Source organism: Somniosus microcephalus, chromosome 10 (genome assembly GCF_052327205.1).
Source record: "Somniosus microcephalus isolate GS21.2 chromosome 10, FLI_Smic_1.0, whole genome shotgun sequence".
NCBI lineage: Eukaryota > Metazoa > Chordata > Chondrichthyes > Squaliformes > Somniosidae > Somniosus > Somniosus microcephalus.
Window position 1 is genome coordinate 9,777,419 of NC_140996.1, and position 20,753 is coordinate 9,798,171.

At 47.2% G+C, this 20,753-nt stretch overlaps 2 protein-coding genes across 4 annotated transcripts in view; one reads left to right on the top strand and one right to left on the bottom strand.

Annotated features, from left to right (window-relative positions):
* The window catches only part of ubac2 (UBA domain containing 2), a 313,220-nt gene that overhangs the window by 253,519 nt on the left and 38,948 nt on the right, over nucleotides 1-20,753 (bottom strand). The gene's annotated exons all lie outside the window — the stretch shown is intronic.
* gpr18 (G protein-coupled receptor 18) lies at nucleotides 7,951-18,733 on the top strand. The gene is made up of 2 exons (XM_085998418.1): nucleotides 7,951-8,212; nucleotides 17,092-18,733. Exon 2 carries the CDS (start codon nucleotides 17,124-17,126, stop codon nucleotides 18,102-18,104), a length of 981 nt encoding a protein of 326 aa, XP_085854544.1. The 5' UTR covers nucleotides 7,951-8,212; nucleotides 17,092-17,123; the 3' UTR covers nucleotides 18,105-18,733.

A 20,753-nucleotide genomic window follows, 5' to 3' on the forward strand; every position in this document is an offset into this window, starting at 1 on the left:
GGGAGGGAGGGGGGGGGGGAGGGAGGGGGGGAGGGAGGGGGAGGGACACAGGCAGACCAGGCTGCCAAGAGAAGACAGGATATGCTCTCACTGCAGTCAGGGAGTGGTTGAGACAGAGATGCACTTCCTCACAGCCTGTGGAAAATATCAGGGCATCAGAGAGAATTTCTATCAAAAATTCTCACAAATATGCCCTGAATTCAGAAATCTGACTGACAACCAAAAACTCCCATTCCTACTGGGGGAGGAGAGAAGCTGTGTAACACTGGCGGCACACTATGTTACAGCTTGCCATGAACAGAGGGACAACCAGTAAACTAAGACAAGAGTATATATAAACAAGGCGAAAATATATTTATAAACTCAGGGATATACCTGTTTATACACTGTATGAATGGAACCGCGTTTATGTGTTCAACCATAAATGTATTTTGATGCTTTGGCAACATAAGATGTACCTTATCATGCCAATAAAGCGATTTGTATTGTATTGTATTGTATTGGGAGGGAGGGGGGGAAGGGAGTGTTCAACCATAAATGTATTTTGATGCTTTGGCAACATAAGATGTACCTTATCATGCCAATAAAGCGATTTGTATTGTATTGTATTGGGAAGGGAGGGGGAGGGGGGAGGGGGAAGGAAGGGGGGGAGGGGGAGGGGAGGGGGAAGGGAGGGGGGAGGGGAGGGGGGGAAGGGAGGGGGGGAAGGGAGGGGGGGAAGGGAGGGGGGGAAGGGAGGGGGGGAAGGGAGGGGGGGAAGGGAGGGGGGGAAGGGAGGGGGCGGGGAAGGGGGGAAGGGAGGGGGGAAGGGAGGGGGGAAGGGGGGAAGGGAGGGGGGGAAGAGGGGGGAAGGGAGGGGGGAAGGGAGGGGGGGAGGGGGGATGGGAGGGGGCGAGGGAGGGGGGAAGGGAGGGGAGGGGGGGAAGGGGGGATGGGAGGGGGCGAGGGAGGGGGGAAGGGAGGGGAGAGGGGAAGGGAGGGGAGGGGAGAGGGGAAGGGAGGGGAGGGGGGGAAGGGAGGGGGAAGGGAGGGGGGAAGGGAGGGGAGGGGAGGGGGGGAGGGGAGGGGAGGGGGGAAGGGAGGGGAGGGGGGAAGGGAGGGGAGGGGGGGGAAGGGAGGGGAGGGGGGGAAGGGAGGGGAGGGGGGGAAGGGAGGGGAGGGGGGGGAAGGGAAGGGAGGGGGGGAAGGGAGGGGAGGGGGGGAAGGGAGGGGAGGGGGGGAAGGGAGGGGAGGGGGGGAAGGGAGGGGGGAAGGGAGGGGGGGAAGGGAGGGGAGGGGGGGAAGGGAGGGGAGGGGGGGAGGGGGGGAGGGGAAGGGGGGGAGGGAGGGGGAGGGGAAGGGGGGAGGGAGGAAGGGAGGGCTTGAGGCTGAGAGACGGCCACGGCCACGCCCGGTTGCCGGGGTAACCCTGCCGCGCCGCCCCGCCCCGCACTCCCGAGAGCCCCACTCTTGAATCCGCAGCCGCCCCGCCCCGCACTCCCGAGAGCCCCGCTCTTCGAGCCCGCCCCGCACTCCCGAGAGCCCCGCTCTCCAAGCCCCAGCCGGCCCGCTCTCCCGTTGCCGGGGTAACCCTTCCCGCTCACCAAGGCCGAGATCCGCACTCTCGAGAGCCCCGGCCCCCCCCCCCCGCCCGAGCCGAGCGCGGAACAGAGTCTCACCTGCTCCTGCTGCGCGCGCACCCTGACCCTCGTGGCTGACGCCGTTGCCCCGGGTAACGTGACACGGCCGGGGGGGGGGGGGGTGCGGTGAGGAGCTTAGCAGCAGCCCAGTTACCTAGCTCGGGCCTGGCTGAGCAAGAAAGGCCCAGGCTTTCAGGCCTAGGAAAAAAACGGGGAAAGGTAGGAAAAAGAATCTTCAGGTTAGATAAAATATTTACAAATGAGTGATTTATTTTAAAACAATTTAATAAATTCAATTTTTTTTTGCTGGAAATGTATATTTGAAAAGACGCAGAAAGCAGGAAAAAGAATGGAAGCAAGATGGCGGCTACTCACCTCGGTTCAGAACGATAAGTCCCGCCCACACACGCACCGATTGGCCCGGCGGCACACGCCAGCAACCCGGCGTACGATTGGTCGAGCTCGAGGTCACTCTGTCGCTAATGAGCGGATAATGAGATGCTAACGAGCGGAATGTTAAGGTTTTTCGGATACCGCGGGCGCGATTTTAGCCCGGCCGAAACGTAAATACGCTTAAAACCGTTTTGGAAAGGTAAGCTTTCTTTCGACGTAACGCACGCGTAGGTACGCCCTGTAACTTTCGAGCGCATAGCCACCCAGACGCACACGTGCAGACAGACAGAAGGACAGACAGAAGGACAGACAGACAGAAGGACAGATTTATATTTATATATATAGATCGATAGATAAAAGGATCCGTCTGTCTGTCTGTATGTCTGTCTGTCTATCCGCTATACACTCAAAAGTTATAGAGCGTACCTACACATATGTTATATCAAAAGAAAGCTTATGATTAGGGGAGTCTCATAGGCGTATTTACTTTTTGGTCAGACAAAAATTGTTCGGACAGTATACAAAAAACGTTCAAAAATCCGCTCATTAGCGGTTGACCAATCCTACCGCTCATTAGCATTGAGTGACGTGATGGTTGACCAATCCTACAGTTCAGTGACCTGATGGTTGACCAATCGGTGCGTCACGGGGGGCGTTTCATTCCGTGTGTGGGCGGGACCTAATCCTGCAGCCTCCCGAAACGTAGCCGCCATTTTTTTCACTGCTTTCACTCAACAGCGAGCGGGGCAGCTGCGGCAGCCCGCCGGAGCGGGAGGTGAGTTGGGGTCACTCGGGCCGGGCCTGACAACCGCTCGGCCCGAGACACAGAGCGGGGGAGCAGCAGCGGCCGGCCGTCAACCGCGCGGCCCTGTAAACTGCCGTTTTACAAAAAGGCCTTGGCAACGCCGGGCCCCCCCAGCTAGTAGTGTTTATAAGTTTGACAGCCCTTCCTGTCAAACTTATGAATGAAGTATTCCCTGCTCCGATTGGCTCCCCATGGCCCACGTGAACCCAGGGGACGCATCGAACTAACTGCGCCCCTGGGATACGAAAGCACTGCGCGCCGGCAGTTGGAGCAGGCGCAGGATCGCAATCCCACGCGGGCCCACAGCACAACGGCCGGCTCGCTAGCTAAGTGCAGGTCGAGGGCTTGCACCCGCGGGAAGCCCCCGACCCAAATTTCTGGCCAAATATCTCTGAAGACAAGAATTTTGAAGGAAATAGTTAAACCACATTAAAATGTGAATAATATATTGCGTGCAGAACACACCTGATAATGTCTGGTATGAACTGGAAGGAATATGAAACCCACAGAAATGTATAAATATCTTCCGACAGTCTACTCCTTCCATTGGCACAGGGCGCGCACTCTGCTCCTAGTCATTCAAAGTCAATTTTTGCTCAAAATGTTTTTGACTCATCCAGCTATTCAACTTAAGCAATTTAAATAAAACAGCACAAGAGGTTTAATTACCAGATCATTCAAACTACACAACAATTACGAGTAGACTGTACACACTATCTTCAGGAGCGTTGACACCCTCCTACACAAATGCATATATCTCAGATTACTGAAGGATTTTGTCTCGGGACATACTCGATCCAACATTTCCACTGCAAAGGTCCTGACCAAATCCATGTTACACCTTGATTTAGAAAATCCTGGCTTCGGCTGAAAAACAGCAGTTCTTCTTTAAAAGTTCAATTGATTAGTTTAGTCAAAATTATTCACCAACTGAACTGAAAAGACAGAGAAAAGTGAGATGAGATGAGATGAAGGAAGAAAAGGAAAGGCAGAAAGGATAAGGATAAGGGGTAAGCGATTTAGGACTGAGATGAGGAATTTCTTCACCCAGAGAGTGGTGAACCTGTGGAAATCTCTACCACAGAAGGCAGTGGAGGCCAATTCATTAAATATATTCAAGGAGGAGTTAGATATATTTCTTAAGGCTAAAGGGATATGGGGAGAAACTTTTGCATTTTAACTTCTTTATTTCTTGAATTATAGCTTCTTTTGTAGCTGTAATAAACACAGATACTTTGGAACAAGGGCCCCTCTAGTCTCAGAGTATCATAGACCAAATCTAATATAACTCACTTACAGATGTTTAACTGTCTGCCTTCTCAGGTGGAGATGAAAGATCCCATGGCACTACCTCGAAGAGGAGCAGGGGAATATATATTAATCACAGAAATCACAGAAACCCCACAGTGCAGATAGAGGCCATTTCGGCCCATCGAGCCTGCACCGACACATATCCCACCCGATCCCCGTAACCCCACATATTTAATCCCCCTAACACTAAGGGTCAATTTATCATAGCCAATCAACCTAACCCGCGCATCTTTGGACTGTGGGAGGAAACCGGAGCACCCGGAGGAAACCCACGCAAACACGGGGGGAATGTGCAAACTCCACATTATGACCTAGACTTGGGCATAGGGGGCATAATTTCAAAGTTTACAGATGAAACAAAGCTTGGAAATGTAGTTAACAGTGAGGAGGATAGCAGCCGACTGCAGTAGGACATAGACAGACTGCCGAAATGGGCAGACACACGACAGATGACATTTAATGCCGAGATGTGTGAAGTGACACATTTTGGAAGGAAGAATGAGGAGAGGCAATCTGAACACTAAATGGTAGAATGTTAAAGGGGCTGCAGGAACAGAGAGACCGGGGGGTTCACATACACAAATCTTTGAAGGTGGCAGGACATGTTGAGAAGGCTGTTAAAACAAGCATATGGGATCCTTGGTTTTGTAAAGAGAAGCAGAGAGTACAAAAGCGAGGAAGTTATGCTAAACCTTTACAAATCACTGGTTATGCCTGAGCTGGAGTATTGTGTCCAATTCTGGGCACCGCGCTTTAGGAAGGCCTTGGAGAGGCTGCAGAGGAGATTTACTACACTGATACCAGGGACTTCAGTTATGTGGAGCGATTAGAGAAGCTGGGATTGTTCTCCTTAGCGCAGAGAATTGAAGGGAAAACTGGCAAAAAAGCCAGGGGATGGGTGAGGAGAACGTTTTTTACGCAGCGAGTTGTTGTGATCTGGAATGCGCTGCCTGAAAGGGCAGTGGGAGCAGATTCAATAGTAACTTTCAAAAGGGAATTGGATAAATACTTGAAAAGGAAATATTTGCAGGGCTCTGGGGAAAGAGCAGGGGGGAGTGGGACTAATTGGAGAGCACATTCAAAGAGCCGGCACAGGCACGATGGGCAGAATGGTCTCCTCCTGTGCTGTATGATCCTATAATGTTCACCCCTCCCAAAGATGTCGCAAAACACCTTCAGCCAGAAGTGCCGAGTGGATGATCCATCTCAGCCTACTCCTGAGGTCCCCACCATCACAGAAGCCAGTCTTCAGCCAATTCAATTCACTCCACGTCATATCAAGAAATGGTTGATCGCACTGGATGCGGCAAAGGCTATGGCCCGACAACATCCCGGCTGTCGTGCTGAAGACTTGTGCTCCAGAACTAGCCGCTCCTCTAGCCAAGCTGCTCCAGTACAGCAATAACACTGGCATCTACCCAACAAAGTGCAGAATTGCCCAGGTATGTCCTGTCCAGAAAAAGCAGGACAAATCCAACTTGGCTAATTACCATCTTATCACCCTACTACTCTCAATCATCAGCAAAGTGATGGAAGGTGTCATCAACAGTGCTATCAAGCGGCACTTACTCACCAATAACCTGCTCACTGATGATCAGTTTGGGTTCCACCAGGACCACTCGGCTCCAGAACTCATGAGAGCCTTGGTCCAAGCATGGACAAAGGAGCTGAATTCCAGAGGTGAGGTGAGAGTGACTGCCCTGGACATCAAGGTAGCATTTGGCCGAGCGTGGCATCAAGGAGCCCCAGCAAAATTGAAGTCAATGGCAATCGGGGGAAATCTCTCCACTGGCTGGGGTCATACCTAGCACAAAGGAAGATGGTTGTGGTTGTTGGAGGTCAATCATCTCAGCCCCAGGACATCGCTGCAGGAGTTCCTCAGGGCAGTGTCCTAGGCCCAACCATCTTCAGCTGCTTCATCAATGACCTTCCCTCCATCATAAGGTCAGAAGTGGGGATATTCGCTGATGATTGCACAATGTTCAGTTCCATTTGCAACTCCTCAGATAATGAAGCAGTCAATGCCCGCATGCAAGACCTGGACAACATCCAGGCTTGGATTAGAAACATAGATACATAGAAGATAGGAGTAGGCCATTCGGCCCCTCGAGAACCTTAAGAAATATATCCAACTCCTTCTTGAATATATTTAATGAATTGGCCTCTACTGCCTTCTGTGGTAGAGAATTCCACAGATTCCCCACTCTCTGGGTGAAGAAATTCCTCCTCATTTCTGTCCTAAATGGCCTACCCCTTATCTAGACTGTGACCCCTGGTTCTGGACTCCCCGACCATCGGGAACATCCTTCCAGCATCTAGTCTGTCTAGACCTGTTAGAATTTTATAAGTTTCGATGAGATCCCCTCTCATTCTTCTAAACTCCAGCGAGTACAAGCCCAATCAATCCAATTGATAAGTGGCAAGTAACATTCACACCACATAAGTGCCAGGCAATGACCAATTTCAACAAGGGAAAGTCTAACCAATGCCCCATGACATTGCCATCTAGAATCCCTCACCATCAACATCCTGGTCATCATTGACCTGAAACTTAACTGGACTAGCCACATAAATACTGTGGCTAAAAGAGGTCAGAGGCTAGCTATTCTGTGGCAAGTGACTCACTTCCTGACTGTGTGATGGAATACTCTCCACTTGCCTGGATGAGTGCAGCTCCAACAACACTCAAGAAGCTCGACACCATCCAGGACAAAGCAGCCCACTCGATCGGCACCCCATCCACCACCTTAAACATTCACTCCCTCCACCACCGGCGTACCGTGGCTGCAGTGTGTACCATCTACAAGATGCACTACAGCAACTCGCCAAGGCTTCTTCGACAGCACCTCCCAAACCCACGACCTCTTCCACCTAGAAGGACAAGGGCAGCAGGCGCATGGGAACACCACCACCTCCAAGATCCCCTCCAAGTCATGCACCATCCTGACTTGGAAATATATCGGCCATTCCTTCATCGTCGCTGGGTCAAAATCCTTGAACTCCCTCCCTAACAGCACTGTGGGAGCACCTTCACCACACGGACTGCAGCGGGTCAAGAAGGCAGCTCACCACCACCTTCTCAAGGGCAACTTGGGATGGGCAATAAATGCCGGCCTTGCCAGCGACGCCCACATCCCAAGAAGAAAGAAAGAAACTGAACTTGTACCCTATCAATTCATCCCGCATTAATCTGGAAATCCAACATGCTGCATCTCCTGTCATAGTAACTACAACGCGAACAACATTTATATAATAGTGCTTACAGTTTCAAAGTAAATATATAATTCCTTCTTTTTGGATATCAGTGTCACAGATGGGAAAATTTTAGTTCTGTAAGCTTTTATGTAGTCGTATCTATTTAAATTATTCTAATACGGCCTGTGGCAGAAAATTACCTAAATATCTTAGAGTTATAGGCTATTGTGTCTGTGTGGAAATTTAAATGCAGTATGTTCCTATTAAGCACATTTCCTGTTGACACTCGACAGTCTGTGGTTTTTTAACCTGCCATTGAAGAATCTTATCTGTACATGTAATCAAGATTTTAACATTTTGAAATAGTATTTTTTTTTCTTTTTAATTTCCTACCACTTATCACAGAGGAAAACTTCAGTAAGTACATTTCTCCGATAAATCCTTTGCAATTCAAATGAATATTTCAGAGTCATTATTTCACTGATTCCTTGGGTTGGCGATTACTTTACCTGAAACAAGCAGCAGGCTTTCCTAAACCAAGCTTGTCTCGCAAGCTCGGCACTTTGATATCATTACAAATAACAGCACGAAACAGATACTAAAAACTGAGAGGCGTGCGTGACAAGTGAAAGACCTTCGTCAAGCCTAACATGAGGAGGGCAGTCTGGGCAACTAATCTTGAAAGAAGTTACTCAGGCTCTTAACACTACTGGTTGCAAGCTTAATTTAACCAGTGGTGACACTGCTTCCGCCCTAACGAATGCATCTGCAGTTGACCGCTATTTTAGAATCCTGTCAAACAGCAACAAAAAAAAGGGGAAACGCATATTTCCTCTACTTCTTCAATCCGACTTCTTCACATTTTGCTGTCTGAAGCAGTCCACTTAAGGTAAGAATATGTCTAAAACATTGCTGTATTTTTATTGCGCTGAATCATTTGTTTAAAGATACCCCAAACTGCAGCAATTAGTCAACCCCGGATTGGGGAACAGAAAATGGTATGTAGAAAAGATACGGGTTAACACTGCATTGTGCCTTACTGTAAAAGGGCCTCAAGTCCCAGAACATCGATTTTCACAAAGTATTCACTGTGCTATAATAAAGTCCTGGTTTTTAAATCAGACTTTCAAGAAGCAAATGCCGCATGCTGTAATAGTCAGTTGGAGATATACCAATTTGTAAAATGAGCATAAAAGTTAAATATAATCAGTTTACAGTAACTGTTAAGTCTGTGGTTTGGTTTCTCCCCTGAAATTTCACTTCATCAATTATCCGTGCCTCTCCAATTAGATTCTAAGAAGAATTGGATAGCTCTCGCAAAGAGCCCGCACAGGCACGGCGGGCCGAATGGGGCTCCTTCTGTGCTGTATGATTCTATGAAGAACAATGCAGCACTCAAGTTATCTGTGGAAGAGTTTTCATTCTCGCCAGTGAATGGACTTTCATTTCTTTACTTAGTCTAATTAACAGAACAGCATTGGTATACTGAAGCGGATTGCATACGTGTTAGTGGAACCCAGTGACCAGGCACCTCACTGTACTGATCAAGTAACACTACAGAAAAGGAATATATATATCTTAAACCAATCTGGTTTACTTGTGGTTGTATTCTTTAAAACAAAGATTTTTTTTTAAAACAGGAATACTGTTACACCCTCTAGTTGATTAGTGTCAGCTGTGGCGCAGTGGGAAGCACACATAGAAACATAGAAGATAGGAGCAGGAGTAGGCCATTCGGCCCCTCGAGCCTGCTCCGCCATTCAATGAGATCATGGCTGATCATCCAAATTCAGTACCCTGTCCCTGCTTTCTCCCCATATCCCTTGATCCCTTTAGCCTCAAGAAATATATCCAACTCCTTCTTGAATATATTTAATGAACTGGCCTCAACTGTCTTCTGTGGTAGAGAATTCCGCAGGTTCACCACGCTCTGGGTGAAGAAATTCCTCCTCATCTCTGTCCTAAATGGCTTACCCCTTATCCTTAGACTGTTACCCCTGGTTCTGGACTCCCCCGCCATCGGGAACAGCCGTCCTGCATCTAGTCTGTCTAGTCCTGTTAGAATTTTATAAGTTTCAATGAGATCCCCTCTCATTCTTCTAAACTCTAGCGAATATAAGCCTAATCGACCCAATCTCTCCTCATACGTCATTTCTGCCATCCCAGGTATCAGTCTGGTGAATCTTCGCTGCACTCCCTCCATGGCAAGAACATCCTTCCTCAGATAAGGCGACCAAAACTGCACACAATACTCAAGGTGTGGTCTCACCAAGGCCCTGTACAACTGCAGCAAGACATCCTTGCTCCTGTACTCGAATCCTCTCGCTATGAAGGCCAGCATACCATTTGCCTTCTTAACCGCTTGCTACACCTGCATGCTGACCTTCAGCAACTGGTGCACAAGGACACCCAGGTCTCGTTGCACTTCCCCTTTTCCCAATCTATTGCTGTTCAGCTAATAATCTGCCTTCCTGTTTTTGCCACCAAAGTGGATAACCTCGCATTTATCCACATTATACTGCATCTGCCATGCATCTGCTGACCTTCAGCAACTGGTGCACAAGGACACCCAGGTCTCATTGCATTTCCACTTTTCCCAATCTATTGCTGTTCAGATAATAATCTGCCTTCCTGTTTTTGCCACCAAAGTGGATAACCTCGCATTTATCCACATTATACTGCATCTGCCATATCGCCCAACTTGTCCAAATCGTACTGGAGTTTCTGTGCATCCTCCTCACAGCACGCACGCCCACCCAGCTTTGTGTCGTTTGCAAACTTGGAGATATTACATCTAGTTCCCTCGTCTAGATCATTAACATATATGGGCCCAGAAATTCGGGTCCCAACGCGTGAGTACGCACGGGGTACTCACGCATAGGCCCAACGAAAGTGCCGGTTTTGTGCATGCACTGCGCATGCGCGGGAAACCAGAACTTCCGTTCCCCTGAAAGAAGGGGTTAAGAGGTGGAACGCGTGCGCGGGAGAGGCAGCGCGTGCGCATTGAACTTACGTTTTTTTCCAGGTTTCTCCGGGAAGGTAAGTCTCCAGAAGTTAGACATGTAAAAAGCAGTCGCAAGGCCTGCTTTTAACAAGGTAAATGGTGAATTAATTAAAATTAAAACATTTTTTCCACAGGTTTATTATTTTTAAATACTTTAAAGAAAGGTAAGTTTATTTTTAGACCCGTTAGAAAATGTAATTAATTTTTTCAAAAATTTAAATTGTTTAAAATAGTTATTTCATGTAATTTATAGTTATTTTAAAAATGTGATTTAAAAAAAAAAAATTATTTGAAGATTTAGTGATGTTTTGGGGCTTATAGTATTTATAGGTTTGACAGCTCTTCCTGTCAAACTTATGAATGAAGCATTCCCTGCTCCCATTGGCTCTCCATGGCCCACGTGATCTCAGGGGGCGCATCGAACTAACTGCACCCCTGGGATACTGCGCGCCGGCAGTTGGAGGAGGCCCAGGATCGCAATTCCACGGGGGCCCACAGCTCAACGGCCGGTGCGCAAGCTAAGTGCAGGTCGGAGGTTTGCACCCGCGGGAAGCCTCCGACCCGAATTTCTGGGCCATGGTGAATAACTGGGGTTCTAGCACCGATCCCTGCGGCACCCCACTAGTCACTGCCTGCCACTCGGAAAAAGATTATTCCAACTCTTTGCTTCCTGTCTGCCAACCAGTTTTCTAGCCAAGTCAGTACCTTACCCCCAATCCCATGTGCTTTAACTTTGCACGCTAGTCTCTTATGCGGGACCTTATCGAAAGCCTTCTGAAAGTCCAAATACACCACATCCACTGGTTCTCCCTTATCTGTTCTACCAGTTACATCCTCAAAAAATTCCAGTAGATTAGTCAAGCATGATTTACCTTTTGTAAATCCATGTTGACTTTGTCCGATCCTATCACTGTTTTCCAAGTGCTCTGCTATTACATCTTTTATAATGGACTCTAGCATTTTCCCCACTACTGATGTCAGGCTTATATAATTCCCCAAATAACAACAGAAAATGCTGGAAAAACTCAGCAAGTCAGGCAACATCCGTGGAGAGAAATTTGAGTTGACGTTTCGGGTTTGACCCTTCTTCAAATTCCCCGTTTTTTCTCTACCACCTTTTTTAAAAGTGGGGTTACATTAGCTACCCTCCAATCCATGGGAACTGTTCCAGAGTCTATAGAATTTTGGAAGATGACCAGCAATGCATCTACTATTTCTAGGGCCACTTCCTTAAGTACCCTAGGATGTAGATTATCAGGCCCTGGGGATTTATCGGCCTTCAATCCCGTCAATTTCCCCAACACCATTTCCCTACAAATACTGATTTCATTCAGTTCCTCCCTTTCATTAGACCTTATGTTCCCCGACATCTCTGGGAATTTATTTGTGTCCTCCTTTGTGAAGACAGAACCAAAGTATGTATTTAATATTGGTATGCCTTGTCTTTGTTCCCCATTATAAATTCCCCTGATTCTAACTGCAAGGGACCTACGCTTGACTTTACCAATCTTTTTCTCTTCACATATCTATTGAAGCTTTTACAGTCAGTTTTTATGTTCCCTGCAAGCTTACTCTCATTCTCTATTTTCCCCCTCTTAATTAATCCCTTTGACCTCCTTTGCTGAATTCTAAACTGCTCCCAATCCTCAGGTTTGCTGCTTTTTCTGGCCAATTTATATGTCCTCTCCTTGGATCTTAAGCTATCCCTAATTTCCCTTGTTAGCCAATGTTGAGTCAACTTTTTTGTTTTATTTTTATGCCAAATAGGGATGAACAAATTCTGTAGTTCATCCATGCGATCTTTAAATGTTTGCCATTGCCTATTCACCATCAACCCTTTAAGTAACATTCCCCAATCCATCCTAGCCAACTCGTGCCTCATACCATCGTAGTTTCCTTCATTTAAATTCAGTACCCAAGTCTCTGAATCAACTACTTCACTCTCCATCTTAATGAAGAATTCTATCATATTATGATCGCTCCTCCCCAAGGGGCCTCGCACAACAAGATTGCTAAGAGGCACACTCGCCTCTGAGCCAGGTTGTAAGTTCAAGTCTCACTCCCGGGACTTGAGCACATAAAAAGCTAGGCTGACACTCCAGTGCAGTGCTGAGGGAGTGCTGCACTGTTGGAGGTGCCGTCTTTCAGATGAGACTTTAAACCGAGGCCCCATCTGCTCTCTCAGCTGGAAGTAAAAGATCCCATGGCCACTATTTCGAAGAAGAACAGGGGAGTTCTCCCCAGTGTCCTGGCCAATATTTATCCCTCAACCAACATAACAACAACAGATTATCTGGTCATTGTCACATTGCTGTTTGTGGGAGCTTGCTGTGCGCAAATTGGCTGCTGCGTTTCCCACATTACAACAGTGATTCCACTCCAAAAGTACTTAATTGACTGTAAAGCGCTTGGAGACGTCCGGTGGTCATGAAAGGCACTATATAAATGCAAGTTTTTCTTTTTCTTTCTTTATAAGATTAGAATTAGAATTATATCGATTTATTATTGCTTTGTTTGGGTCAAGCTTGAGCAAAGTGCTGACTTCCTATAAGTTAGTTGAATTAACATAACCAGGTTGATGTTGAACCAGAGCTAGGTTCACAACTCTTATCTCTTCTAATGTTAACTCAACTCCCTCACAGAGTCGCACTCAACAGGGATCAATTCTGCAGCAGTGGGTGCATGTCGCAAAATTGGCCGACCAATTCACGAGGGATCAAATTTTCCAATAGGCGATTTGGAGCCTAAAATGGAATCACCCACACGCCCCCCGTTCTAAATATTTAAACAGCACGGACAAGGTCTCACACTGAATTTTATGTCAAGCTGAATTTTCAAGTCTCTGTCCACAGCACAAATCTTGCCTATGAAAGCAGCTGCATAGAGTGACACCACTGTTCCCAGCCAGAATGGAGATGGTTGGGTAATTCCCCCGTCAATCACGCCTGGAGACTGCACTGCTGTGAGTGACTGGAATTGCTTTTGGGCACATAATTTGTATTATGTACTATCCTCCACTCACTGCATTTTGCAAGAGAATTAATCCTGCTTTTATCCGGAGAGTTTGCTGTAGTTTCGGTCAGGAGTTCTGTTTGCTGCAGACTCTTTTTAAATAGACTCTGTAAATAGACTGTGTTTGCTGTGAGTCCTGCCCCGCCTCCAACTCATTGGCTGACACAGTGGGAGCAATTTTCTGCCGTCGAAGGAGGCGGGTTTGGAGGCGGGAAAGGCGGGAAAATCGGATTCAAATTAGTCGGGTTCGGAACCCGCCTCCGCGGGATTTTGCCGGTGTCGGTTTTGGAGGTCGGGAAACGGTCCCACCTCCAGCTGGCTATAGAGATACTTGTCATCATTAAATGCTCTCTAAGGGCCTCTCTAAGCCTATTTTGAGAGGCCCTCGTGATTTTTCGACGATTTCGGCGTGCTCCACACACCTCCTGAACTATGCCAGGTAAATCTGGCAGGTTGACTCGTAGGTGGCCTCCTCACTGCTGCAGGTCTAACAAAACATCGTTTATTGCAGCAAGGATTACTTGCAGGTGCCAGACCTTGGCTTTAAAGGGTCTCTGAGCACTGTTAGAAGGCCTTCCGAAGTCGGAGGTGCTGCAGCTTGAATCAATCAACTGTGGGACCTCCTTGGCAGACCCTCTCCCCGCTTGCAATGAGCGCTTGCCCAAAGGAGGCATCTGCAAGCAGCATGGGAACCATTCGTTTTCTTTCTGCATGGACCTCAGATGAGGATGAGGACCATCTAGGGCAGCAGCAGAACCAGGCAGCTCAGGAGCAACACCAGCAGGAGCCCCAACCTCCTGCTCAGCCACCTGATGCTGCGCAGGGCAGAAGGCACCAGTGCATCGAGGCACCTCGCCGCAGGAGATACCCCCGACAGAGGGTTTACAGACAAAGGATGAGCTACCTCAACATGGGTGAGCAGCAGTGCCAAAGGAGGCTGAGACTTTCGCAAGATTGTCCGATAGATCTGCGGCCTGCTGCAGCAAGACTTGGTGCCCAGAGGAACGGGTGGACACCCCTTACCAGTGGCTGTCAAAGTCACCACCGCACTCAACTTCTTTGCCTCAGGCTCCTTCCAGGGATCATCAGCAGACATCAGCGGTATCTCCCAGTCAGCTGCCCACAGTTGCATCACGTGTTACCAATGCCCTTTTTGCTGAGGCCCACAATTACATCCAGTTCACAAGGGATTAAGCAAGCATAACCGCCCGTTCGGTTGGATTTGCAAATATGGCAGGCATGCCAATGGTGCAGGGTGTTTTAAACTGCACACATGTGGCCCTTAGGGCACCCCATCACAACCCAGCTATCTTTGTCAACTGAAAGGGCTTCCACTCCCTCAACGTTCAGCTGGTGTGTAACCACAAGGAGTTCTTGCATGTTTGCGCCAAGTTCCGGATTGCCATGACTCTTTCATCCTGCAGCACTCGAGTGTTCCTCCGCTTTTCAATCCACCAAATCAACTTAACGGATGGCTCCTTGGTGACAAAGGCTACCCCCTGAAGTGGCTAATGATGCCGATCAGGAGGCCAGCTAACGAGGCTGAAGAGCGCTACAACGCCAGCCACACTTCGACCAGGTCCATCATAGAGCAAACCATTGGGTTGTTGAAGATGCGATTCCAATGCCTTGACAGATCAGGTAGAGCCCTGCAGTATACACCATACAGGGTCTCCAGAATGGTCGTGGTCTGCTGTACATTGCACAACATCGCAGAGCGTCGTGGCTTGCAACTTCCTGATAAGCAAGTGGCTCGGTTCCAGCCCTCCTCAGATGAGGATGAGGAGCAGGAGGAGGTCAGAGCGCCGGTGTATTGACCAGCGGCAGCACGCAAGCACATGGCTGCCCGGGATGCAAGGGATGAACTTATCCTGGCCAGATTTGCATAGGTTGCCCAAGTTGGCACATGTCCTTGGCTCCATCCTCGGACATCATTGACAATGGACATGACTCTCTGGCCTCCTTTCACTCAGGCCACCAATCTGACAACGCAAGTGTGGCAGACACTGCAATGTGGAGCTGCCTAAGGCGAAAGAACAGATGCCATAACGCCAACATTTTGGCTTGAAATAATTTTAATGCTTTCTAACAGGGATGGCATTTCATCAATGCACATAAACATTCTCCCAATCTGCACACAGATCTGGAGCTTATATCCCTTGCCAGCTGTACCCACAGAGGTTTCTTTGGCAGGCCCTTCCTCCCAGCTGAATGGAAGAGCACCTCCATGCTAGCTGTCACCCCCTCAAACAACCTTTGCAGCGCCTCATCCGAGAGCCTCGGGAAGGCCCTTGCCTTGGAATTGGACATAGTGGTTTCTCAAAATATGTTGCAGGTGGTGCAGGAGATGCAGAAATCCTGTGGAATGAGCCAAGGGAGCAAGAAGCCATAAAATCAGACTGGAAAAGTGCTGTCAACAGAGGCGGGTTTCAGTCCCAAAACACTCATTGACCGAGGGCATCCCACACCTCTGAAGTCAAGTGGCCAATCAGGGGAAAAATCTCCATTTTTTGAAAGCTATCACTGGAGGCGGGTTTCAAACCCACCCAAACCGAAACCCGGCTCCATCTCGTCTTCAGTGAGAAAATCACCCCCAGTGGTGTCAATCGACACTCAGCATAAAAACTGGGTTACCGAGAGCAGGCTTCTTAAAGAGAGAGGGTTTTCATGCATCATCTTCCATTTTGGTGGAGGCACAAGTTGGTTTTGCTTAGATTGCCCTCTATTTTTGCAGCTTTTGGGCTTTTTTCACTGCCAACACTTGCTTTATTATTCTAGGTTGCTGCCATGGCAAATCTGGCATCAAACTGGCGGTTGCAGTTGCTGACACAACAACAGTGACCACACTTCAAAAGTAATTCATTTGTTGTGAAATTCTTTGGGGTGTACTTCGGACATGCTGAAGTGCGATATGAATGGAAGGTTTTTCTTACCTTATGCAGTTTCTCAGATTTAAAAACATAATTTCATTCAGACTGAACAGGCTGGGGTTCTTTTCTCTCAAAAAGAGAAGGCTAAGGGGTGACTTGATAGAGGTCTTTAAGATTATGAAAGGGTTTGATAGGGTAGATGTAGAGAAAATGTTTCCATTTGTGTGGGGAGACCAAAACTAGGGGCTATAAATAGAAACATAGAAGAAATAGGAGCAGGAGTAGGCCATTTGGCCCCTTGAGCCTGCTCCGCCATTCAATGAGATCATGGCTGATCATCCAAATTCAGTACCCTGTCCCTTGCTTTCTCCCCATATCCCTTGATCCCTTTAGCTTTAAGAAATATATCTAACTCCTTCTTGAATATATTAAATGAATTGGCCTCCACTGCCTTCTGTGGTAGAGAATTCCACAGGTTCACCACTCTCTGGGTGAAGAAATTCCTCCTCATCTCTGTCCTAAATGGCTTACCCCTTATCCTTAGACTGTGACCCCTGGTTCTGGACTCCCCGGCCATATAATATAAGATAGTCACTAATAAATCCAATAGGGAATGCAGGAGAAACTTGTGGAACTCGCTAACACATGGAGTGGTTGAGGCGAATAGCGTAGATGCATTTAAAGGGAAGCTCGATAAGTACACGAGGGGGAAAGGCATAGAAAGTTATGTTGATAGGGTGAGATGAAGAGGGGTGGGAGGAGGCTCGTGTGGAGCATAAACACCGGCACAGACCAGTTGGGCCGAATGGCCTGTATCTGCGATGTAAATTCTATGAAAAAAATGTTTATTTATCCAATATTAATTTATTCTTTTTGTTCCAGGGTTATGAAAGTCTCATACCCGCATTTTTAAAATGCAAATACCGAACAGCAGCCTCTCGGAACAGCAGCCCCTAGAGTTCAGAGTCGGTGCAATTATCTTTTACAGCATCGTTTTCCTAATTGGGCTGGTTGTTAATGTGACCGCAATCTGGGTCTTCAGCTGCACCACCAAAAAAGGCACATCTGTGAACATATATATGACGAATGTTGCTCTGCTGGACCTCATTTTCATAATCCTGCTGCCTTTCCGTATGATCTACTTCGGGAAGAATTACTGGCCCTTTGGTGATGTCTTCTGCCGCATCAACGCCGCCCTCACCATATTTTACCCCAGCATTGCCCTGTGGCTTTTAGCTTTCATCAGCGTCGACCGCTACATGGCAGTGGTCCAACCCAAACACAACAAGGAGCTTCGTAACATCGGCAAAGCTGTGGCAAGTTGCATTGGGATCTGGATAATGACCACTGCGTCTGTTCTGCCATTTATGTTTTCAAAGAACGACCCCGACAAGGTCTCGAACTTCACGACCTGCTTGAAAATGCTCGACATCATTCACTTGAAGGAAGCCAACAGTGTGAACTTCATCCGAGTGATTTTCTTTTTCCTGCTGCCTCTTTTCATTATGATAGGATGCTACTGCACCATCATCAAGAGTCTTCTCAAAGGAAAAACATCGAAACTGAAGCCGAAAACGAAAGAAAAATCCATTAAAATAATTGTGACGCTCATTATTCAGGTGCTGGTTTGTTTTGTCCCATATCACATCTGTTTTGCTTTCTTACTGTTGCAAAGTGGCCATCATGACTTCAACGCCTGGGCTGCCTTTACTACATTCCTGATGAACCTCAGCACGTGTCTTGACATAATCCTGTATTATATAGTGTCAAAGCACTTTCAGGCAAGAGTCATCAGTGTAATCTACTATCGCAACTACCTGAGGAGTGTGCGAAGGAAAAGCTTCAGAACTGGCAGCTTCCGCTCACTCAGCAACATGAACATCAGCGATATGTGAAAGAATGAAAGCCAACGAGATACGACTTTCGAAAAAAGGAAAATGACAAATATTCAGATTTATTTACTGCCCCGTCCGTCGCGCTCAGGTGTCTCAGTACGCTGCGCGATGAAATGCTTTTTGAAGAGGGGCGACTCTTGTTAACGCAGTAGCCTTGTTGGGACCACGAGAATGACCAATTCATCTGTTTTTGATCCGTTTGGCTCTTCACACTTCATCTAGAGCCATTGTCTGTTTCTTTACCTGTCCTATTACCATCTCGTCTCACCTTGAATATCTCTTAATGTCTCTTCTTTCATCCCCTCCCCCATTTCCCAGCCCCCAAACTGCCTTTTAATCTGTTTCATTTCCTGCCTTTTTTTCCTCAGTTCTGTAGAAGGGTTTCGGCCCAAAACATTGACTCCATTTTCTCTCCACGGATGTTGCCTGGCCTGCTGAGTTTTTCCAGCGTTTTCTGTCGTTATTTCGGATTTCCAGCATCCGCAGTATTTTGCTATCATCTTTTTTTGATGGTGTTCTCGGACGGCAGAATGTTGGTCAGGGCATCAAGCGAATGTAATTCTATATAATGCTGTGCAAAACTGCTCACATCAGGTTTAGTCGGAATAAATGCTTTTACATCACTTGAATATTTGCTAATGGAACGATGCCTCTTTGCAATTTCACAACTTTGCCATCGTGTTACTAGATCAAGTCAGAAGAAGTTATACTTAAGCTGCACGCTGCTGTGTTCAGTTCACACCTTGAATAAATGGGCCAGATATCTTGCTGGAGTGGGGCATCTTAGTGGGGCGTGTCCAGTTAGTTAGACTTTTTCCCTCAACCTTCAGCTCGAAAAGAAATTTCACGCCCTAACTCGCTGGAAGTTCGAGGGCAACGGGGCATCTGGGACCTCGGTGAACGACGGAACCAACAGTCTATCTCCTTCACCAATGAGATTAAAGGATTGAGATTGAGGATGAAACAGAGAAGAAAGACTGAGAAGGAAATCGGGTGAATTAGAGTCAAATCAGGTACAGAAAGAGAAATAGAGAGAGGGAAAGAAAGGTTGGATTAAGAGAGAGAAGAAAAATAGAAACATTTTAACATTTTTTAAATCTCTAAGAAGAATTTACTTTTTTTATTCCTGGGATGTGGGTGTCGCTGGCAAGGCCAGCTTTTATTGCCCAGCCCTAATTGCCCTTCAGGTGAGCCGCCTTCTTGAACAGCTGCAGTCCGTGCTCCCACAGTGCTGTTAAGGAGGGAGTTTTGATTTTGACCCAGCGATGATGAACGGCGATATATTTCCAAGTCAGGCTGGTGTGTGACTTGGAGGGGAACTTGCAGGTGATGCTGTTCCCATGCGCCTACTGCCCATGTCCTTCTAGCTGGTAGAGGTCGCAGGATTGGGAGTTGCAGGAATGAGACACCACAGTTTAAATTGTTCAATTTCTGGGTCAGAGAGGTTGATTGTCATTCTACAGTATTAACAATTATCATGTCGTTAAAAAGGTGCTTGCGCTATTAATTACCAGCCCTAACTTTCTGCGGCGAGATGAATGAGCAATTGTAACCCCACTGACTAAGAAAGGAGGGAGAGAGAGAAAACGGGGAACTACGGACCAGTTAGCCTGACATCAGTAGTAGGGAAAATGCTGGAATCTATTATTAAGGACGTGATAACAGGGCACTTAGAAAATAATAATAGGATTGGGCAGAGTCAATACGGATGTATGAAAGGGAAATCATGTTTGATGAATCTGTTAAGAGTTTTTTGAGATTGTAACTAGCAGAACAGATAAGGGGGAAACCAGTGGATGTGGTGTATTTGGATTTTCAGAAGGTATTCGATAAGGTGCCACACAAGAGGTTATTAAACAAAATTAGGGCTCATGGGATTGAGGATTGGTTAACTGACAGAAAACAGAGGGTAGGAATAAACGGGTCATTTTCGGGTTGGCAGGCTGTAACTAGTGGGGTACCGCAAGGATCAGTGCTTGGGCCTCAGCTATTCACAATCTACATCAATGATTTGGATGAGGTGACCAAATGTAATCTATCCAAGTTTGCTGATGATACAAAGCTGCATTGATACAAAGCTGTAAGTTGTGAGGAGGATGCAAGGAGGCTTCAAGGGGATATAGACAGGCTAAGTGAGTGGGCAAGAACATGGCAAATGGAATATAATGTGGAGAAATGTGAAGTTATCCACATTGGTAGGAAAAATAGAAAAGCAGAGTATTTTTTAAATGGTGAGAGATTGGGAAATGTTGGTGTTCAGAGGGACCTGGATGTCCTTGTACACGAATCACTGCAAGTTAATATACAGCAAGCAATTAAGAAAGCAAACGGTATGCTGGCCTTTATTACAAGAGGATTTGAGTATAGGAGTAAAGATGTCTTACTGCAATTATTTAGGGCCCTGGTGAGACCACACCTGGAGTATTGTGGACAGTTTTGGTCTCCTTACCTAAGGAAGGATATACTTGCCATAGAGGGAGTGCAACAAAGGTTCACCAGACTGGTTCCTGGGATGGAGGGATTGTCCTATGAGGAGAGATTGAGTAGACTAGGCCTATATTCCCTAGAGTTTAGAAGAATGAGAGGTGATCTCATTGAAACATACAAAATTCTTACAGGGCTTGACAGGGTAGATGCAGGGAGGATGTT

Bases quoted from the DNA above. Each gene is read 5' to 3' on its own strand.
- gpr18 (XM_085998418.1), top strand. From the start codon at position 17,124: ATGCAAATACCGAACAGCAGCCTCTCGGAACAGCAGCCCCTAGAGTTC.